Below are 21,100 nucleotides of genomic sequence, written 5' to 3'. Positions count from 1 at the left end.
ACTACCTGGTCCTCCTGTCAGTCTTAGGGAACCACATTCCTACAAGATCACTAATTGGCTTTATTGCAATGGTTGGGGGTGATGTTTTACCCTTACAGGGTACCATAATAACAGTAAAACTCACAGCAGAGAAATTGAATACTGGCCAGCTCAAGGACACAAGGGAGAGCTCATAAACTGGGCCTTGCCTCAGTTTCTTCCCAGTCCAGGTCTTGCCTTAGAATGGGAGGCAGCATCCTTACCAGCTTGTGTTGCCTGCATGGCCCCGTCAGCATTGATTTAAAAACCTGACACAGATTGTACCAAAAAGAAAATTATAGACCAATTTCGAGTATCAATGCAAAAGTTTTAACTATTTTAGCAAGCTGGGACCAGTAGTTAGCATAATGGCTATGTCACTGGAGTCCCACATAGTCGACCGCGGTTCTAGTCCCGGACCCGGTGGCTTAAACTTATGCTGGACGTGTGTGTGTGTGTGCCTAGGATCCCAAGAGGAGAATAGAGGAGAAGGGATTGTGGTGTGCCCATCCCTCCTGGGGGGTGAGTTCTTGCTTTCTCTCTGTCTCTCTCTGTCTTTCTGGAGAGCGCATGTGCCTTATAAACAGATAACAAACTATGTCTGTGTCCCACAAAAACCTCTCCAAAGGAAAAAAAAGAAAGAAAACTATGTCAGCAAGCAATCCAACAGCACTTTCAGAAGATAAGAAATCATGACAATGTTTGGCTTATTATAAAAATACAAGAATAATTTATTATTAGACAACCTATTAATATTCCTATTAAGAGAGTCAAAGAAAAAAATTATGTGATTATCCCCATCTTCTCAGAAAAAAACATTTGTTTTATATGTAGTCAGTAAGTAGAAAACTGATGAGTAATTTATTTACATTGGATCTCTGTTCAGAAGCCAATACTTGTTTTTAGAAAATAAGAGACTTTCCAGCAATAGTCAGAACCAAGACACATGCCCAGCTCCTCGGCTGCTTAACATGTTGGAAATTTTAGCCAATAAAGTTAAACAAAATGAAGACATGAGAATTAGAAAGGAAGAGGTAAACTATTTGCAGATCCTATATATCTGGGAAGTCCAAAAAATTTTTCTTAAAAAAACTAAACAGTAAAATAACTTAGTGTTGGGACCAGCAATTAGTGTAATGGCTATGTCGCTGGACTCCCATGTAGTCGACCGCAATTCATGTCCCGGACTTGGTGGCTTAAAACTCACGCCGGGTGCATGTGCATGCGTGCCCAAGATCTCGAGAGGAGAATGGAGGAGAAGGGATTGCAGCATGGCCATCCCCCCGGGGGCTGATTTCTGGCTTTCTATCTCTCTGTCTCTCTCTCTGTTTGTCTGGCGAGCACACACACCCTATAGCAAAAAAACTCTCCAAAATTTTTTTTAAAAATAACTTAGTGTTAAGTAAGAATTAAATACTTTAGCATACACCCATCAATAGTCTTCATTAGGCATAAAAAAGTAGATCCCATTGAGGTGAAGTCAGAACAGGCAACATTTATGGCTGGTGTTAGAAATCAGCACCCTCTTTCAGCCACTACTTCTCTTCTCAAAGGTTGCACTATTATGAATTTAATCACCATCATTTTGTTTTGTCTGGTTTTGGACTTTTATGTAAGTGGAACCATATTGTTTATATAGTTTCTCAAGTGGCTTATTTAGCTCAACAAAGACTGGAAGAGGGTAAAGGAGCTCTGTGATGCTAGTAATGTTCTGTTTCATGATCTAGGTGCTGGTTACATATCTGCACTCACTTTATGAATATTTATCAGGTTGTACACTAAAGATTTATGTACTTTATGTATGATTGTAGTTTAGTAAAAGTGCTTACTAAAAATATGGTATCAGAATCACCATTTTTCTGTTGTACCATGTTTATAAAGTTTATGTTTCCTTCAGTAACCACCTTAGAAGATGAAGGGTGTATCAAACTTATACTTCTTTTGTTCTTTGTTCTGGGAGAGATACCATTAATCTGGACTAGTCACATGTACTTTTCTAATTAGCAGCAGGACTGAAAAAAAGTCTTCTAATGCCCAAAATAAGAGAATATGGTCATCTCCACAATAGATCCTCTCTGCATTCAGTATTTCTTCCTGTGAGCTGGTAGAGAATTAATTTCCTCTTGTCTAAGGGGAGCAAACCCAAACCCCACAGAGATTGTATCTTTTCTTACTCAGGTCACATATGGTCCTTTTGATCCCACTCTATGTGATAAAGACCTGTTTTCATCAGTTTATCAGATGGCCTCCAAGGAGAGCTTTCTGGCCCATGGAATCATCTCATTGTTGCTGCAGTTTGGCTGGATGTGGGTGGCACTTTATGTATCTGATGATATGCAAGGAGAGCATTTCCTTCAGACTCTAAAGGCAGAGATGATGAAAAAAAATATCTGTGTGGCCTTTACAGAAAAGCTCCCTACCACAACTGGTACTGAGACATCAAAAGATTTCAACTTTCTGACTAGGATCAGAGTTTCATCTGCAAATGTATACATAATATATGGAGATGTAGGGAGTGTCTGGAACCTGGGATGGGCAAATGAATTCTATTTAATTTTGGGAAAGGTGTGGATCATGAGAAATCTCCAGTTATCACACTGGGATGACATTTTAACTGTCACAGATAATTTGCCATACTTTTTCCATGGAAGCCTCTTATTTTCAAACCAGAAGAGAAAGATTCCTGGTTTCAGACATTTTCTAAAGACACTCAACCCTTACCAACACCCACAAGATCTTTTATTGAGCGAACTATGGATTGGTGTTTTAAATTGTTCACTTGCTAGATCACTATGTTTCACAATTGTAGACTGCCCACCAAATTCTTCCTTAGAGTTTATACCATCTTATTTGGACTTGATGACTGTGTTTGACTCCAATATTTTGATCTATCATGCTGTGTATGTGGTGGCCCAAGTCCTTCACAAGGTTTTTTTGCAGAAAATAGAAATAGGACCTCCAGAAGATTCAGACCTGGTTATGGTTCTTCCGTGGCAGGTAAACATCCCCCACACCAGGACATGCACTTGGCACCTGATAACATTTGGAAGTATTTTATTAAGATACAACATCATGACCATGTATTCTTCTCAGTATCAAAAGTGGTCCATCCTGTGGTTAAGGTGACTGGATCTCAAATGGCTGAGCTGTTCAAATGATTTTGGACCCAGAGTTTTGAAAGGCACATCATGCATGTATACATTTGTGCCCCCAATTTCCATCTCCCTCCCACCAAAAGGGATAAATAGAGAACAGACTGTAATGTTACCATAAGTTATGGAGAGGACTTACTTGTCTCTCTCTGTCCCTCTGTTTTTGTCAAAGTGTAATGCTCTCTTAAAAAATCAACAGGATTAGGCAAAATCAAGAGTTGAAATTGTTTTTTAGACGAGATTAGTGTCTGCAATATCTAGAAAATTCTCTCATTGAATTAAAATATATGTAATTATATCAGGAAAAAATATTTCCTAATGTAGAATAAAGTATTGTAAAATGTCTAAGAAAAGACTCATGGCAATATATAGAAATATTTTTAAGTTGTCAAATCTTTATGTGTTTTATATAGATGTATCAATGTCAATAAATATTGACATAATAACCATGTCCAACTCCAGTTGTTTTATTTATAGTGATACAATAGCCCAATCCCTGCATGTAATGCTTATGAAAAAAACAAAAATGGTTCTACATAATATACTAAAAAGACTCTCAAAAAATTGATTTTTAGACATTACCAAACTTACAATGTATACAAAAATCATGGAAGCAGGAACTGTGGTCCAATTTTAAAATATGGAATCTCTTATTATACATATAAACTCAGAAGGCCCGATTAACAAAAAATATTGTATTTTAAACTAAGTATATTATATAAATTCATAACTATGCATAAAATATCTTTATGCAAATGAGATACTACAACTGAGTTTAAAAAAAGACATTGCCTATCTTATACATAGTTATTTCAAAAAGATAAAATAGGGACCAGCAGTTAGCATAATGGCTATGTTGCTGGACTCCCACGTAGTTGACCACGGTTTGAGTCCCAGGCCTAGTGGCTTAAAACTCACGCTAGGCATGTGTGCGTGTGTGCCCACGATCCTGAGAGGAGAATGGAGGAGAGGGGATTGTGGCATGCCCATCCCCCCCGGGGGATGATTTCTCGCTTTCTGTCTCTCTGTCTCTCTCTGTCTATCTGGCGAGCACACGCGCCCTATGGCAAAAACCTCTAAAAAAATGATAAAATAAAAACCAGAAAAGCAAAATGAATAGTACACATCATAATGAGGTGCTCTTTGGGGAAATTACAAATATGGTGGTAGTTCTGATTTGATTATTACACATTACATGCCAGCTTTGATAAAATAAAATAAATTTTAAAAGTATGTATGACCATTAAATGTAAATAAGAAATTACTATAAAAAAGATAAAAAAAGCAAGTACAATAGTCCTATTTGTTGACTAAAATAAGTAATTGTAATATCCATACATAAAAAAATTAACCCCAGGAAGTTCAGTTTACCATCCACTTTGTATTTGTTCTAACAATAATAACATCAGATTTGAACTTTAAGATGGTCTGAAGTTGCCTCTTAGAAAATCAGGTGTCTTTCATAAAGATGAGCATCTAGGTTTGATTATGGCTTACTTAGGTTGCTTCTATTTCAAAAAGTAAAAGACTTAATATTTGTATGAACCATGAGTTAATTATTGTCACCAACAGAATATTATCCCCAAATGCTTTTTAAATCTTCTTTAGACTTCAAGGATTTTAAGTTTATCTTATATTATTAATGTCACATGATAATAACATTCGATCATTTTTTTTAATTAACGTAAAAATACATTTGTCTTCTTTATTTTTAAGAGAGATTTTTGCTATAAGGCACTTGGGCTCACCAGAGAGAGACAGAAAGGCAGAAAGTGAGAAATCACCACCAGGGGGAGTGGCTGTGCCACAATCCCCTCTCAACCATTCTCTTCTTAGTATTTTGGGCATGCATGCACATACGCCCAGTATGAGTTTTAAGCCACCAGGTCTAGGACTTGAACCAACCATGGTCAGCTACATGGGAGTCCAGTGATACAACCATTACACCATCTTCTGGTCCCTACATTTGTCCTCTTTTAAAATCTTTTGAGGTGTGATTTGTATACAAAGTACGGCCTATGGTTAATGTATATATCAATATTTGGCTGAACATAAACGCATACATTTATGTCAAGAAACGAAACTGGTCCATCCATTTATATTATGCCCTTTTTAAAATAACAAGATTAAATTTGAAGAATTCCAAACCTGTCTTTATTATTCTGGATTTTACCAGAGCCGGTGCACCAATCACCTGTGGCCAACATCTCAGAACTATTATTATTATTATTTTGATAAGATACCACCACTTTGTTTTTATAAAGGAAAAGAGTTCATCTCACATTAGTCATAAGAAAGTGACCATCAAAGCTAAACTAAGCCTCTACTAAAAAGAAAAAACTAAGGTAGAGAGGTGGAAAATAAAGATTATTTGATAGGTTTGGATCTTCCGCATCTACATTAAACACACTCCTAATTTCTAAATTGTGCCTCTTATCCAGCTTCATCCATTTCTGAGGAAAAGCCAATTCACAAACAATGCTGGGTACAACTTGCCCCTGGATGAAAAAACAAATCATACAGCACAGTATGATATCCAGAACCTTGTGAGATTTCCTAATCAGAGCTGGCTCCTGGTTAAAGTAGGAGATTTTGTCCACAGGAGTCCCCATAATCAAGGCTTAGTTGTCAATGAAGAGATTATAAAATGGCCAGTTAGTTTCAAAGAGGTATGAAATCACTTTGATGTTAAATATTAATATAATATTTTATACTTTTATATAAAATTATCTTAACAGAGTTCTGATATATAATTGTGTGAGTACTTTATTTCAACATTAAACCCATCTTGACTTTATACTATGTGATTTAGTTAATACATATTCTAAACTATAATTGCATTTATAAGCTACTACTTTTGCACTTAAGTTTTAAGTTTTTATTTTTAGTTCGCTATAGGGTACATGTGCTCAATGACAAGAGCTAGAGAGAGACTGAAAGTGACAAATCACCCCTTGGGGGATGGTCATGCCACAATTTCTTCTCTATTCTCCACTTGGGATTCTGGGTGGGCGCATGTGGCCGTGTGTGCACACACACACACGCACACACACACACACACACATTAAGCATGTTTTTTAAGCTGCTGGTTTGAGAATTAGACAATACAGTTGCACACATAGAATCCAGTTGCCTTATCTTCCATGCCACTTGTTGCCCCCTATAAGCTATTTTCTTTCTAATTTCTGTATTTTTATTGAAGCAGGATATCAATGAATATAATCACCACAATGATGAATATGTATGCACAGTCAAACAGTAATTAATAATAAAAATTTGTGTGACAAATGCATCTTTAGGCAATTTTGTCATTCTGTAAACATCATAGATTGAACTTCCACAAGCTTAAATAACATTTCCTGGTACACAAATAATTTGTATAATCTCTTATTTTATGGGACCAGTAACTTATATGTGGTTCATTATTGACCAAAATTTATTAAATAATGGTGTTTTCTTAGAGATGGAGAGAAATGTAGACATATTTTTAAAATAGCTGATTCTGTATATAATTATGACTAGTGATTCTTTTTGCCACTCAGACTCCTGAATCTCTGTGTAGCCATAGCTGTGGTCCTGGATTCCAAAAAATTCCTCAGGAAGGAAGACCTGTTTGCTGCTTTGTTTGTGTTTCTTGTACTGAGAGAGACATTTCAAATATAACAGGTACAAAGTATGAATTAACTCTATGATAAAATTATTTTGTAACAATTGCTCAATGAAAAGGAGACCAATAACATTGGAAATGAACTATTGAGCACCACTGTTCTCAATTTACATGCTCACTCATTGCCTCAATATAGTTATTTATTTTTTTTATTAAATAATTTTTTTAGAGAGAGATTTTTGCTATAGGGTACATGTGCTTATCAGAGACACAGAGATTTATGGAGAGAAAGTAAGAAACCACCATTTAGGAGGATGGCCATGCCACAATCCCTTCTCCATTCTCTTCTTGGGGTTTTGGGCACACATACACACATACCTGGTGTGAGTCTCAAGTCACCAGGACTGGGACTTTAATTGCAATCAGTCATGTGGGTGCCCGGTGCCATAATACTATGCCACCTGCTGACCCCTCTATGTAATTACTTTATAAATACTATTGCTACTTTACTATACATCAGCTCTTTTCTGAATATGTTCATCCTATCAGACTCAACTCTGAAACTGATTTCAGTGGCCAACCTTCTTTGTAATCCATTGCTTGGTAAGACACTGTAGATCTTAGAACTCATAGAAGACAATGCTAAATTCTACACAGAAAATTGAGGGTGTGGAACCATCAAGGCTTTCATGGATTAAAATAACACAAGTTATGCCCAGATGATAAATACAAGCAAGTACAGAAAAAGTATTATAAAAATGTTTCAAAACTTTTCAACCATACTCAGAAAGCTGTGCAATGTGTTAAATAAACAAAATTAACTACTATCAGAACTCTACACTTTCAAATATTATAGTATAAGGAAAAGACATGCTTTAAAAAACTAAACACATTATTCCAGTAAGTTTCACAAATTAGAATCTCAGAAACTATTATAAAATATATAAATTTAAAAATTATATATTAAAATAAAGTGTGATATTGTTGGATAGTAATTTAATTGTTGAAATATCTTTTAAATTATGATTCCTTTTTCTAAAATATAAAAAAATAAATATTACAATAATTTGAATTCTTCTCTACATATTATGCAATTCCAGTGATTATTACAGTATAAAACATTTGGGATTTTGTTGTTGCTGTTGTTTGTCTTATATTCATTCACTGTATATAATTAGAGCATACAAAATGTACTTTTTAATATAGAATCCTACTAAGCCATAAATCATTTGGTTTTAATCAGTAGTAAGATTAGATCATTTCAGGTAATAATAAGACAAGAAAAATATTATCTCCTGAAAGATATGCAATACCAAATAAATGTGTAAAACAAAAAGAGAAAAAGAAACAGAGAGGGATTGGATCTAAAATACAATTTACCCATGTCGTGTGTCTCAAGTCTCTCTCTGTAACAGAAGGCAGGAACATTTGCTCACTCTAGAATTAGAAATGGATAATTCAAGAAAATAATGTGATAGACTACCACTTTTTATCTTTTTGAGGAAACGCTACCACTGCAATCAGTATTACCTAAAAATCTAGAACCTTAAGAAAGAAGTACAAATGTCCACAAACAGATGAATGGATCGAAAAACTGTTGCACATATACTCTATGGAATACTATTGAGGCAAAAAAAAAAAAAAAAACCTGCAAGAAAACCCTGGCTTTTGACAGAAAGTGGGTGAATATGAAAGATTTACTGCTGAGTGAAGCAAGTTAGGCTATGAAGGAGAGGCATTGTATGCCCCCACTTAATATATACCAAGTGTCTGCACTCTATGATGTAGGTAAATACCAGATAAAATGTGTGTGAAAGTGAAGGGTCTGAGGAAGGATATTTAGAAGAAAAATGGGGAGGCAAAGCATTAATGGGACAAATGAATGTGGTATTATCTGTTGAAGATATTTTTTAGTTTTATCAAATGGACTAGGGAGAAATGTTCACCTGTTCAAATATCCATTTTGTAAACTAACTGTGAATGTCTAAAAAAATAAAATAAATGAAAAAAAGAAACAAGTAGGAAAGCTACCATACATTTCTGTAAATAAAATTTAATTGAAACATGGACATGCACATTAATTTCCATATGCTGTATCACTATTTTCCTACTATTTAACAGTAGAGGTGAGAAGTTTCAGCAGAGAAAGACCTTGTAATACACAATGGTAAAATATTTGTTACCTACCACATACAAAAGTGGTTAGCCAACCATGCTTCCAGGTGTAAATAATGAAAACATCAAAAATTGCATACCAGGGAACCAGCAGTTAGCATAATGGCTATGTCGCTGGACTCCCACATAGTCGACAGTGGTTCGCGTCCCGAACCCAGTGGCTTAGAACTCACGCCGGGGGCATGTGCGTGCGCGCCCAAGAACCCGAGAGGAGAATGGAGGAGAAGGGATTGCGGCGTGACCACCCCTCCTGGAGGGTGATTTATCGCTTTCTCCTTTATTTCTTGCTCCCTGTCTGTCTGGCGAGCGCACGCGCCCTATAGAGAAAAAACCTCTCCAAAAAAAAAAAAAAATGCGTACCACATTTATATAATTAAAATACTAGTTTCTCAAAAAACAGAAATGGGGACCAGCAGTTGGCGTAATTACTATGTCACTGTACTCCCTCTCTCTCTCTCTGTCTTTCTGGTGAGCATATGCACCCTATAGCAAACATCTTTCCCCCCCCAAAAAAAAGAAACCCAAAACACCATTTGAAGTGTGGTAATGATACAAAAAAATGTGAAGCATAGTTTATGTTATTTAACAAACATTTATCAAGCACATTGCACATGGGGATGTAGAGAGGAAACAGTCCCTTTCTTTCATGAAATTAGGCCTAATTGGGGGCCAGCAGGTGGTGTCATGGTTAAGGCACTGGACTGCCACATGGCCAACTGTGGTTTGAGTCCCAAACCTGGTGGCTTGCTTTCTCACTTTCTCTCTTTAAAAAAAAAAAAAAAGCTTCAAATTTGATGAAATTTCTTTCCATATTTACATGGGAAAATAAACCAGAATCATGACAGAAAAATTAAAAAGTGCAATCATAAAAGTCTTGTGTTATTAGGTGATATGTCATAAGTAAAAATAAAGTCAGTAGAAATTAGGATAGGGATAAAAATTAAAATATTTCAGAAAAGCAAGGTAAAGTTTACTTTTTCCCTAAATAACAGTAAGAAAATTATTTTCTCTCATATTGATAAAAAACCTATGGTAATAAAAGGCTTATTATAAAAAATAAAATAATAAAAGAACAATATAAATATGTACATACGTACATACATAACATAACAGGAAAATATGAAGGCTTATCATGAAGAAAATTTTTTAAAAAGTATAAAACAGATCTGGAATAAATGCACATCCTTGTTATTAACATTGTTGAGCCACAAAATGAGTCAACAAAGATCCTTATATGCTGAAATCCAGTTTAAATGGGCTTGGGTTACCTGAAGATGAAAAAATTCTGGAGTCATTAATGTAGATTCTTAATTTGGTGTATTTTGGCATTATATCAGAGCTGTTTGTACTCAAATTGACTTAAAGATGATCATTTCTTTCAACATGACAAAGACAAAAAATTTGTTCATGTGGAATGTGGGTCTTGGCTTTTTCATCAGATGCAGAGCAGTGTGTCCAGTGTCCAGCTCAAGAGTATCCAAATGCTGAGAGAACTCAATGCCTCCCCAAGCTTGTGACGTACCTGAATTTCAAGGATGCTTTGGGGATATCCATGGCCTGTACTGTGGTATGCTTTTTTGGGGTCACAGCTGTGGTTTTGGGGATCTTCATAAAACACAGAGACACTCCCATAGTCAAGGCCAATAACTGGACTCTCAGCTTCAACCTACTCATTTCCCTCCTCTTGTGCTTCCTCTGCTCCTTGCTCTTCATTGGCCATCCTAACACAGTCACCTGCATCCTTCAACAAGTCACATTTGGACTTGTGTTCACTGTGGCTGTTTCCACTGTTCTGGCCAAAACCATTACCGTGGTTCTGGCATTCAAGGTCATGAAGTCTGGAAGAATAATGAGGTGGCTGCTACTATCAGGGGCTTCTAACTTTGTCATTCCCATCTGCTTCCTGATTCAAGTGATAATCTGTGGGATCTGGCTGGGAACTTCTCCCCCTTTCATTGACATAGACTCACTCTCTGAGCCCAGACATATTATCATAATGTGTAACAAGGGCTCATTCACTGCCTTCTACTGTGTCTTGGGATACTTGGGCTTTTTGGCTGTAGGAAGTTTCACTGTGGCTTTCCTGGCCAGGAACCTGCCTGATACATTCAATGAAGCCAAATTCCTCACATTCAGCATGCTGGTGTTCTGCAGTGTTTGGGTCACCTTCCTCCCTGTCTACCACAGCACCAAGGGGAAGTTTATGGTAGCTGTGGAGGTTTTCTCCATACTGGCCTCCAGCGCAGGGCTCCTATGCTGCATCTTTGTCCCTAAGTGTTACATTATTCTGATAAGACCTGATAAAAACTGCTTGAAAACTTTAAAAAGCACAAGAGGTTCTAAAGGAAATATGCCTTCTAAGATTTTATCACATAAGTCTGTATCATATTTTTAGAATTTTGAGTCAAAAAAAGCACCTTGGTTCTACATTCTAATGTTACTAAGGAGTTGAAAATTATTTACCTTTTAATATTCACTTTCTTTTATTGTTTGCTTTTTATTATTATCATAATCTTGTTTATATTACATTGAATCATATATAACTTTACAGTGTATTAAATGTCATTTTTCCAGATGGAATACCATGCATATCAGTCAAGACAAAGACATTAATATCCACATCATCATCATCAAATAGCTTTCCATCAATTTTTTCTAGATTATTTTTATTATTCTAATTTTTTTAAACATTCAATCACTATTTATAATTTTGCTTGTAAACATACTTTACCCAACATGAAATACTTCTCAGGCCAGTCTAGTTGAGAATACTATGTGTGTTATCATAAACAGATAATAAAACATTTCTGTATCCTACTGATGTCATGCCTCTTTATTTATTCTCTTACTATGCTTCTCCATATTCTTCTCTGTTCCACACTGTCTTCAGCGTCACTATTTTCTCTGCTTTTATGCCCTCCAATATTTCAATCTCTATCATAGAATGTAGATAGTCAGTACACTAATAGTTATAAATTTCCCTTTTATGACTCCTCTTGCCATGTCCCATAGACTATGAAAATTGTGTACTCATTGTCATTAGTTTTCATATTTTTTTATCTGAGACTTAATTTCTTCAGTAGCTAAGAAGTCATTCAGAAGTAGATTGTTCAGTTTCCATGTGTTGTGTATTTTTGAGAGTGTTTCTTAAAATTAATATTGAGTTTAATTCCATCATGCTCAGAGAAGATGCTGGATATATTTTCTATGCCTTTGAATATGTAAAGGATTGATTTGTGTCCTATGATACGGTCATTCGTAGAAAAGGTTTCATGCCAGGATAGAAAAATATATATTTTGTGGTCTTAGGGTAGAAAGTTCTATAGATATCTATCAAGTCCATTTGATTTATAGTATCATTTAGGTCCTGTATCTCTATGTTTTGTACAGACAATCTGTCTAAAGGACATAATGGGGTGTTGAGATCCCCAATTGCTCTAGCAGTCTTTCCTTCACATTTTTAGGTCCTTCTGAGTTGAGTGCATAGATATTTATAAGCATTATGTCTTCTTGCTGAATTAACCTGTTTACTATTATATAATGCCCTTCTTTGTCTTTTCTTATAGTCTTTGTCTTGAAGCCTATTTTGCCTGAAATCAATATCATAACTCCAGCTCTTTTTTGATTCCCATTTGCATGGAGTATCTTTTTCCAGCCATTTACTCCTACTCAATATATGTCTTTATCCATAAAGCACATTTCTTGGAGGCAACAGATAGAGGGATTCTGTTTGTTTGTTTGTTTGTTTGTTTATCCATTTGGCCATTTGACCAGTCTGTGTCTCTTAATTTTAGAATTTATTCCATTAACATTCAGTGTTATTATTGATATTTCTGGACCTGTTCCTGTCATTAAGTGAGTCATTTTCTTAGTTGTATTTTGTTCTCTTATAACAGTCCGTCTGACTTTTTAGTTTTCCTGATAAAGCACTCCCTCCAGAACTTCTTGAAGAGCTGGTCTGGAGTTGATAAATTATTTCAGATTTTGTTTATCTGAGAATGCTTTTTATCCTTTTTTCCCATACGACAGATAATCTTGCCAGGTATAGTATTCTTGGTTTAAATTATTTTTTATTCATCACACAATATACATTTTTCTCAGCCATGTATGGTACTTTCTCAAAGCTTGACCATATGAGAGGGCACAAAACCAGCTGTTACAGATTCAAGGACATAGAGATTGTATCTGGCATCTTTTCTGACTGATATGAAATTAAAATTTATATTAATCACAGGAAAAATCCACAAAAATCCACAAATACATGGAAACTAAATAACCTACTTCTGAATTACTTCATGTCTACTGAAGAGATTGACTAAAATCAAGATTCATGGAAACAAATGATAATGAGTACACAAGTTTCCATAATCTATGAGATTGTAAAAGCAGTCATAAGAGGAAAGTTCATAACAATTGATGCACATAAGAAAAAGATGGAAAGGTGGACATAGAACAACCTAATATCATGCCTCAGGGAATTGGAAAAAGAACAACAAAAAATCCAAAATATGCCAGGAGAAAATAAATAATAAAAATTCAAGCAGTAATAAGTGAAATAGAATATAAATGAACTACACAGAAAATAAATGAATGCAAAAGCTGGTTCTTTGAAAAGATAAACAAGATTGACACACCATTAACTAGAATAATTAAGAAGAAGAGAGAAAGGAAGCAAATACATCAAATTCACAATAAATCAGGCAACATTACAACAGACACAGTAGAAATACAAAACTTCATTAGAGGATACTATGAGCAACTATATGCCAAAAAATAAAAATAAAAAATAAACGTGAGTGAGGTGGACAAATTTCTGGACACATATTGTCTACCAATATTGACTCAGGAGGACAGAGAAAGCATGAATAGACTTGCAACAAGCAATGAGATTAAATCAGTAATAAGTAATCTCCCAACAAAAAAAAGTCCAGGTTCCAATGACTTCACTGCTGAATTCTACACAACTTTTAAAGAAGAGGTAATCCCCATTCTACTCAAAATATTTCTAGAGATCTAAAATGAAGTAATCCTTCCAAATTGATTCTATAAAACCTCCATCACCCTCATTTCCTAAGCGAATAAGGATATGACAAAAAGGAAAACAACAGACCTATATCTGATGAATATATATACAAATATTCTCACCAAGACACTTGTTGACTGTATTCAATGGCGCATAAATAAATGTTATTTATTATGACCAGTTAGGCTTTGACCCAGGGATACAAGAGTGATTCAACATCTACAAAACCATTAACATAATACACCATATTAACAGAAAGAAAGTTAATATCATATGATCATTTCAATAGAAGTGTAAAGTTCATTTGACAAAATACATTCCTTCATGATTAAGACTTTCAGTAAAATAGACATAGAAGGATCATTTCTCAGCATAATAAAAGCCATCTATGAAAAAAACCTATAGAAAGTATTATACTGAATGGGAAAAAGCTGAAAACTTTTCCACTGAAAACGGTATAAGGCAAGGCTGCCCACTCTCTCCATACCTATTCAATATAGTACTCCTATTCAATATAGTACTGTTTTTCTAGCAAATGCAATTGGACAACAGAATGAAATAAAAGGTAAGAGGAGCTGAAATTATCTCAGTTTGCAGATCACATGATTATATACACGGAAGACAGAATACTGTCCACAAAGAAAGTTCTTAAAGTGGTACATGCATTCAGTAAAGTAACTGGATAGAAAATTAACTTACAAATATCTATAGCATTTTTATATACAAACAAGCAGACAGAGACAGAACTGAAGAAAGTAATCCCATTTACTGTAACTTAGTAAAGTATGATACCTAGAAATAAAACTAATCAAGGAAGTTAAGGACCTTTATAAGGAAAACTATGAAAATCTTATTAAAAAAATTGAAAAGGATACAAAAAAGTGGAAGGGCATCCCATGTTCCTGGTTTGGCCAAATTAACATAAAATGGCAACCCTACCCAAATTAATCTACATATTTAATGTAATCCCTGTAAAATTCCAAGAGACATTCTTCACAGATCTAGAAAAAGACAATCAGAATTTGCCTGGAATCATAAAAGACCACTTATTTCCAAAACCATCCTGTGCAAGAAGAGTGGAGTGGGTGGCTTATCTCTTCTTGAACCCAAAACATATTACAAAGCTGTGATAATTAAATTAGCATGGTATTGGCACAAAAACCAACAAGAGGAACAATGGAACAGAGTAGAGACCTCAGAAACAAACTGCAAAACATACAGCCAACTGATCTTTTACAAAGGGTACCAGACAATTCAGTGGGAAAAAGAAATCCTTCTTAGAAAATGGTGCTGGAAAAACTGAGTATCCACCTGCACAAAGATGGATCTGAACTCCTATCTGTCACCATTAACAAAAACCAAATCAAAGTAGATCAAACATCAAAACTGAAGACTGCAAACTATAAAACTACTGATTGAAAACGCTGGGGAAACTCTGGGAGAGATTGGGGTAGGCAAAGACTTCTTTTTTTTTGGAGAGGTTTTTTTCGCTATAGGGCAAGAGCGCTCGCCAGACAGACAGAGAGAGACATAGAGACAGAAAGTGAGAAATCACCCCCTGGGGGGATGGTCATGCTGCAATCCCTTCTCCTCCATTCTCCTCTTGGGATCTTGGGCACGCACGCACATGCACCCGGTGTGAGTTTTAAGCCACTGGGTCCGGGACGCGAACCACGGTCAACTACGTGGGAGTCCAGCGACATAGCCATTACGCTAACTGCTGGTTCCTGGCAAAGACTTCTTAAGGAAGACCCTAAAGCACAAGCAATAATCCTCAAAAAGATGGGTGAGATTACATCAGAAAAAGAAGATTCTGCATACTTAAAGAAGTAGTAATTAGTGTGAGTCAAAAACTCTAGGAATGGGGGAGAACTTTTGTTAAGTATGTCTCAGATAAGGGACTCATAACCACAATACACAGGGAACTCAAGCAGCTTACCTGGAAGAAAATGATTAACTCAACTAAAAGATGAAAAAAAATGAGTTGAATATACAACGCTCTAAGGAAGACATACAAACAGCCAAAAGCATATGAAAAAAATTCTCAGCACTCCTCATCAGAAGGGAGATGCAGATCAAAACCACAATGAGATATCATATAACCAAAGTCAAAATGGGAAAGATTAATAAATAATAAGTGCTGGAGGGGATGTGGTGAAAAGGGAACTCTCCTATATTGTGGGTTGGAATGTAAATTGGTCAAACCTCTGTGGAGAACAATATAGAGGTTCCTCAAAGGCCTTCAAATAAAACTACGGTAAGATCCAGCAATTTCACTGCTGGGTATCTACCCAAAGGACTAGAGAACACTTTGTCAGAAAAGAGCTTGCATGACTATATTTATTGTGGCATTATTCATGATTTTTAAGACATGAAAGTAACCCAAACGTCCACAAGCAGAAGAATGGATTGAATAAGTGTGGCACATGTACTCCACTGATTACTATTTAACCATAGAAAACAAGACCCTGACATTTGATAGAAAGTGGACGAAGATAGATTTCTCGAGTGAAGCAAGTCAGGTAAGTCAGGCTATAAAACAGACATTGTATGTCTCCATTTAATATATACTGACTTTACATTGTATGCTAGAGACTGAAAGACTGGAGGACATAAAAGCATTGAAAATTTTTATGGACATTAGGACAAAGTGGAAGGAGAGTGGGAGAGGGGAAGAGTAAAGAAAGAATTATTTGGGCAAAATTGGAGAAGTAAGACTTTTGTAGGACACAGATATGGTTTATTGCCTGTTGGAGATGTCGTGTATAGTATTATCAACTCACCTGCTGTGTGGTATATATCATGTTGGGTAAAATCTCTTTACCAACTAAATGATGTATAATGATTGAATGTATAAAAAAATAATAATAGAAACCAGCAGTTAGTATAATGGCTATGTCGCCGGACTCCCATGTAGTCAACCGCAGTTCGAGTCCTGGACCAAGTGGCTTAAAACTCACGCTGGGTGCGTGTGCATGCATGCCCAAGATCCCAAGAGGAGAATGGAGGAGAAGAGACTGTGGTGTGGCCATCCCGCCTGGGGGGTGATTTCTTGCTTTCTGTCTCTCTGTCTCTCTCTGTCTGTCTGGTGAGCGCATGCACCCTATAGCAAAAACCTCTCCAAAAAATAATGATAATAATAAATGATGTAATAAAGAAAATGTCAACATAAAAAAAAGAAATAATTTAGTAATAAGTTCTTTTATATATATATATATTTGGAGAGGTTTTTGCTATAGGGCGACAGAAAGAGAGAAATCACCCTCATGGGGGATGGTCACGCTGCAATTTCTTCTCCTCCGTTCTCCTCTCGGGATCTTGTGCACACACACACCCGCCTGCCATGAGTTTTAAACCACCAGGTCCAGGACGAGAACCGCGGTCGACTACATGGGAGTCCAACAACATAGCCATTATGCTAACTGTTGGTCCCAAGATTTGTATATATTTTGAAGACTCTTTCTGTGAATGATTTCAAGTTTAGTTTTATTGTAATCATTGAAGATGCTGGATATAGTTTTCATACATTTAAATTTGTAGAGGCTTGTTTTGTGGTCTGTTATGCAACCAGTCTTTGAAAATGTTTCATGTGGGGATGAGAAATAATCAATTTGTAGTTACTGAGTGAAATGTTTCATAAATATCTCTTACATACATTTGTTCTTTGCTATTAATTAGCACCTATGTCTCTGTCTAGTTCTTGTTCAAATGATGTGTCCAGTGGTGACAGTGGGATGTTGAAATCTCTAACAATTAGTGTGTTGCACATAATATCTCCCTTTAGAAATAGCAGTCTTCCTTTTACCTATTATGATGCCCCAGTATTGGGTGAATAAATATTTATAATTATGCCTTAAGTGAATTCATTCTTTTAATACTATACAATGTCTGTCTTTGTTTATTTTTATTATTTTATTTTGAAGTCTATTTTGTATTATATCAGTATCACTACTCTGGCCTTTCATTTTGGTTTCTGTTTATATGAACTGTTTTTTTTTTTTTCCTAGCCCTTTACTTTCAGTCTATGTATATCACTATCAATGTAGTTTGTTTCTTGTAAGACATATAGAGAGAGTTTACAATTTTTCTATGCATTAAGTTAGTCTGTGTCTTCTAATTGGGAAATTTAATCCATTTACATTCAGCATTATTAATAGTAAGTGTGGAGTTATCTGTCATTTTGTTAGTCAATTTTTTAGTTATATTGTGTTCTCTTATTTCTGAGCATTTTTTTCTTTCATTTTCCTAACGTAGTAGTCCCTTGAGCGTTTCCTGGAGAACTAGTCTAGTGTTGATATATTTTTTCTTGGAATGATCTTATTTCTCTTTTCCATTTTAACAACAATTTTGTTCAGTATGATGTTCTTAGCTGAATATATATTTTTTCCTTAAGAGTTTTAAAAATGTCTTTCTTTCATTTGTTGCCTTGTCTACATTGTTGCAGTTGAGAGATCTAATGTTAGCCCTTGTAAGTAACTTGATATTTCTCTTTAACCATTTTTAAATTTTGTCTTTGATTTTTATCAATTTGGCTACAACGTGCCAAAGAAACTTATGTTGAATTCATTTAGTATTCTTTGTATTTCCTGATTCCAAATATCTGTATGTATCTAGATTCAGAAAGTTTTCAGATAGTATTTCATGAGGCTTCCTATGCCTTTACCCATTTCTTTACTTTCTAAAATATAGATTATAATTATAATGCATTATGTAGATAGATAGTCAAACACTTTATGGTGTCTAGAATTTCTCGTATGTTGTCCTCGGTCATTTTTTTTTCTTTTTTGTTTTTTTTTTGGAGAGGTTTTTGATATAGGGCACATGTGATTGTCAGACAGACAGAGAGAGACAGAGAGATAGAAAGTGAGAAATCACTCCCAGGGGAGATGGCCACGCCACAACCCCTCCTCCTCCACATTCTCCTCTCAGGATCCTTGGGATGCACACACATGCAGCCAACATAATTTTAAGCCACTGGGTCCAAGACTTGAACCGCGGTGGACTACATGGGAGTCCAGTGACACAGCCATTACTCTAACTGCTGCTCCCTTGCCCTCATTTTCAGTGGTTATATTATTTTCATTCTGTTTGGTGGGTTGGACCAAATCAGATGTTTTACCTTTAGATTTAATAAATATTATTTTTTTCTGCATAATATATTCTGCTATTATACTTTTAAAAAAGATATTTCTATAGTTCTGTTTGTGTATAGTAAAGTAACAAAACATTGATTTATTAAGCAATTTCCTGTTTATGGGAATATTTTAAGTATATATGTTTCTTTTTTATTTTTTGAGAGGTTTTTCGCTATAGGGCGCGTGTGCTCACCAGACAGACAGAGAGAGACATAGAGACAGAAAGCGAGAAATCACCCCCCCCAGGGGGGATGGTCACACTGCAATCCCTTCTCCTCCATTCTGCTCTCGGGATCTTGGGCACATACTCACATACGCCCGGCGTGAGTTCTAAGTCACCGGGTCCGGGATGCGAACCGCGGTTGACTATGTGGGAATCCAGTGACATAGCCATTACACTAACTGCTGGTTCCCAGTATATATGTTTCTAATAAGATGAATTTTAAGCCTAGGCCTCAAGGCTCTTAGTGATAAATTTGATTTGTCCCCAAACTGTGTCTTCATGTTAGCAGATAATGCTCTTCTCTGAAAGATTTTTTTTTCTTTTTTTTTTTTTTTGGAGAGATTTTTCACTTGTAGGGTGCGTGCACTCGCCAGACAGACAGAGAGAGACATAGAGACAGAAAGCGAGAAATCACCCCCCAGGGGGGATGGTCACGCCACAATCCCTTCTCTTCCATTCTCCTCTCAGGATCTTGGGCACGCATGCACACGTGCCCGGCGTGAGTTTTAAGCCACCGGATCCAGGACACGAACCGCGGTCGACTACATGGGAATTCAGCGACATAGCCATTACGCTAACTGCTGGTTCCCTGAAAGATTTTTTTTATAATATAGTTTATTTTATTTTAATTTCTTTTATACATTCAATGACTATACATCACTTAGCTTGTAAAATAAATTTTCCAACATGAATATATTTCACACGAGTCCACTTGGAGATACCATACATGTTATCGTCAATGGATAATAATCCATTTCTTTTTCCCATATATGTCTTGCCTCTTCATTTTTTCTTCTTAAAGACTTTCCTCACACTCTCCTCCTTCTCCCACTCTCTTCTCACACTGTATCCAGTATCTATAACCATTTTCTATGTTTCTATACACTCTAATGTTTCCATTTCAGCCATAGAGTACAGACAGTTGGTATAAATTAAGTGGAGACATTTGGCTTGCTTCACTCCACAGTGAATCTATCACTACTTTTAAGGAAGGTTTTGATTTTCTGTATTTTATTCTTCAACTCCAGAAATTACATTTGACTATCTTTTTAGGTTTTTGCCATAGAGTGCATGCACTCACTAGAGAGAGACAGAGAGATAGTGAGAGAGATAGAGAGAAATGAGAAATCACCTACCCAGGAAGGATGTCCATGCTGCAATTGTTTCTCCTCCCTTGTCCTCTCAAGATTTTTTTTCTTTAAATTTATTTATTTTTACATTAATTCACTATACATCATTACAGTATACAAATGAATTTTTCATCCAAAATACACTGTATATTGGCTCAATCAAGCACATCAATATACATGTTATCAGCAAATTATTTTCCATTTCTTATGTCTTGTATACTTTGTTGTTGTGTTGTTGTTTTTTTTTCTTTTTTTCTTTCCATGATTGATTCCCTATCCCTCACCCTCTGCCATGTCCCACCTTCCTCCCACATTGCCTCTGGTATATATATGGTTGCTTTCTATGCCTTTCCCCCCATTTAATTGATTTGCTAATGAACTTCATTAGTCTAAATATTTCCAATAGCAAGCACAGCTGATATATACCTATACATGAACCCAAGTCTGACTTTAGGCATAAACCTCAGTGAGTAGAATGAACATACTATAAAATAGTACCTAGCTGGGGCTATATACCTTACTGTAGTCATCAAATATGCATTTTTTGTTTTTTTAATTTTGACAAGAACAGTTTTACTGTTTTTGTTTTCTCCTGAAACTTTTTTTTTAATTACTAAACATTCATTTCCTGAGCATC

The 21,100-nt window shown here is 35.7% G+C and overlaps 1 protein-coding gene across 1 annotated transcript in view; it reads left to right on the top strand.

Annotated features, from left to right (window-relative positions):
- Positions 1-13,552, top strand: part of LOC102501323 (vomeronasal type-2 receptor 116) — a gene marked incomplete at its 3' end in the record, with an annotated part of 46,976 nt that extends 33,424 nt beyond the window's left edge. Inside the window, 5 exon segments of the mRNA XM_006158405.2 lie at positions 2,197-3,015; positions 5,612-5,839; positions 6,713-6,836; positions 10,392-11,261; positions 13,497-13,552. Of these exon segments, the coding sequence (XP_006158467.2) occupies positions 2,197-3,015; positions 5,612-5,839; positions 6,713-6,836; positions 10,392-11,261; positions 13,497-13,552 (2,097 nt within the window).
- Positions 13,553-21,100: the final 7,548 nt, after the last annotated feature.

The sequence above is a fragment of the Tupaia chinensis genome, unplaced genomic scaffold (assembly GCF_000334495.1).
Source record: "Tupaia chinensis unplaced genomic scaffold, TupChi_1.0 Scaffold000596_1, whole genome shotgun sequence".
Taxonomy (NCBI): Eukaryota; Metazoa; Chordata; class Mammalia; order Scandentia; family Tupaiidae; genus Tupaia; species Tupaia belangeri.
This window is presented reverse-complemented; position numbering and strand designations above follow the sequence as displayed.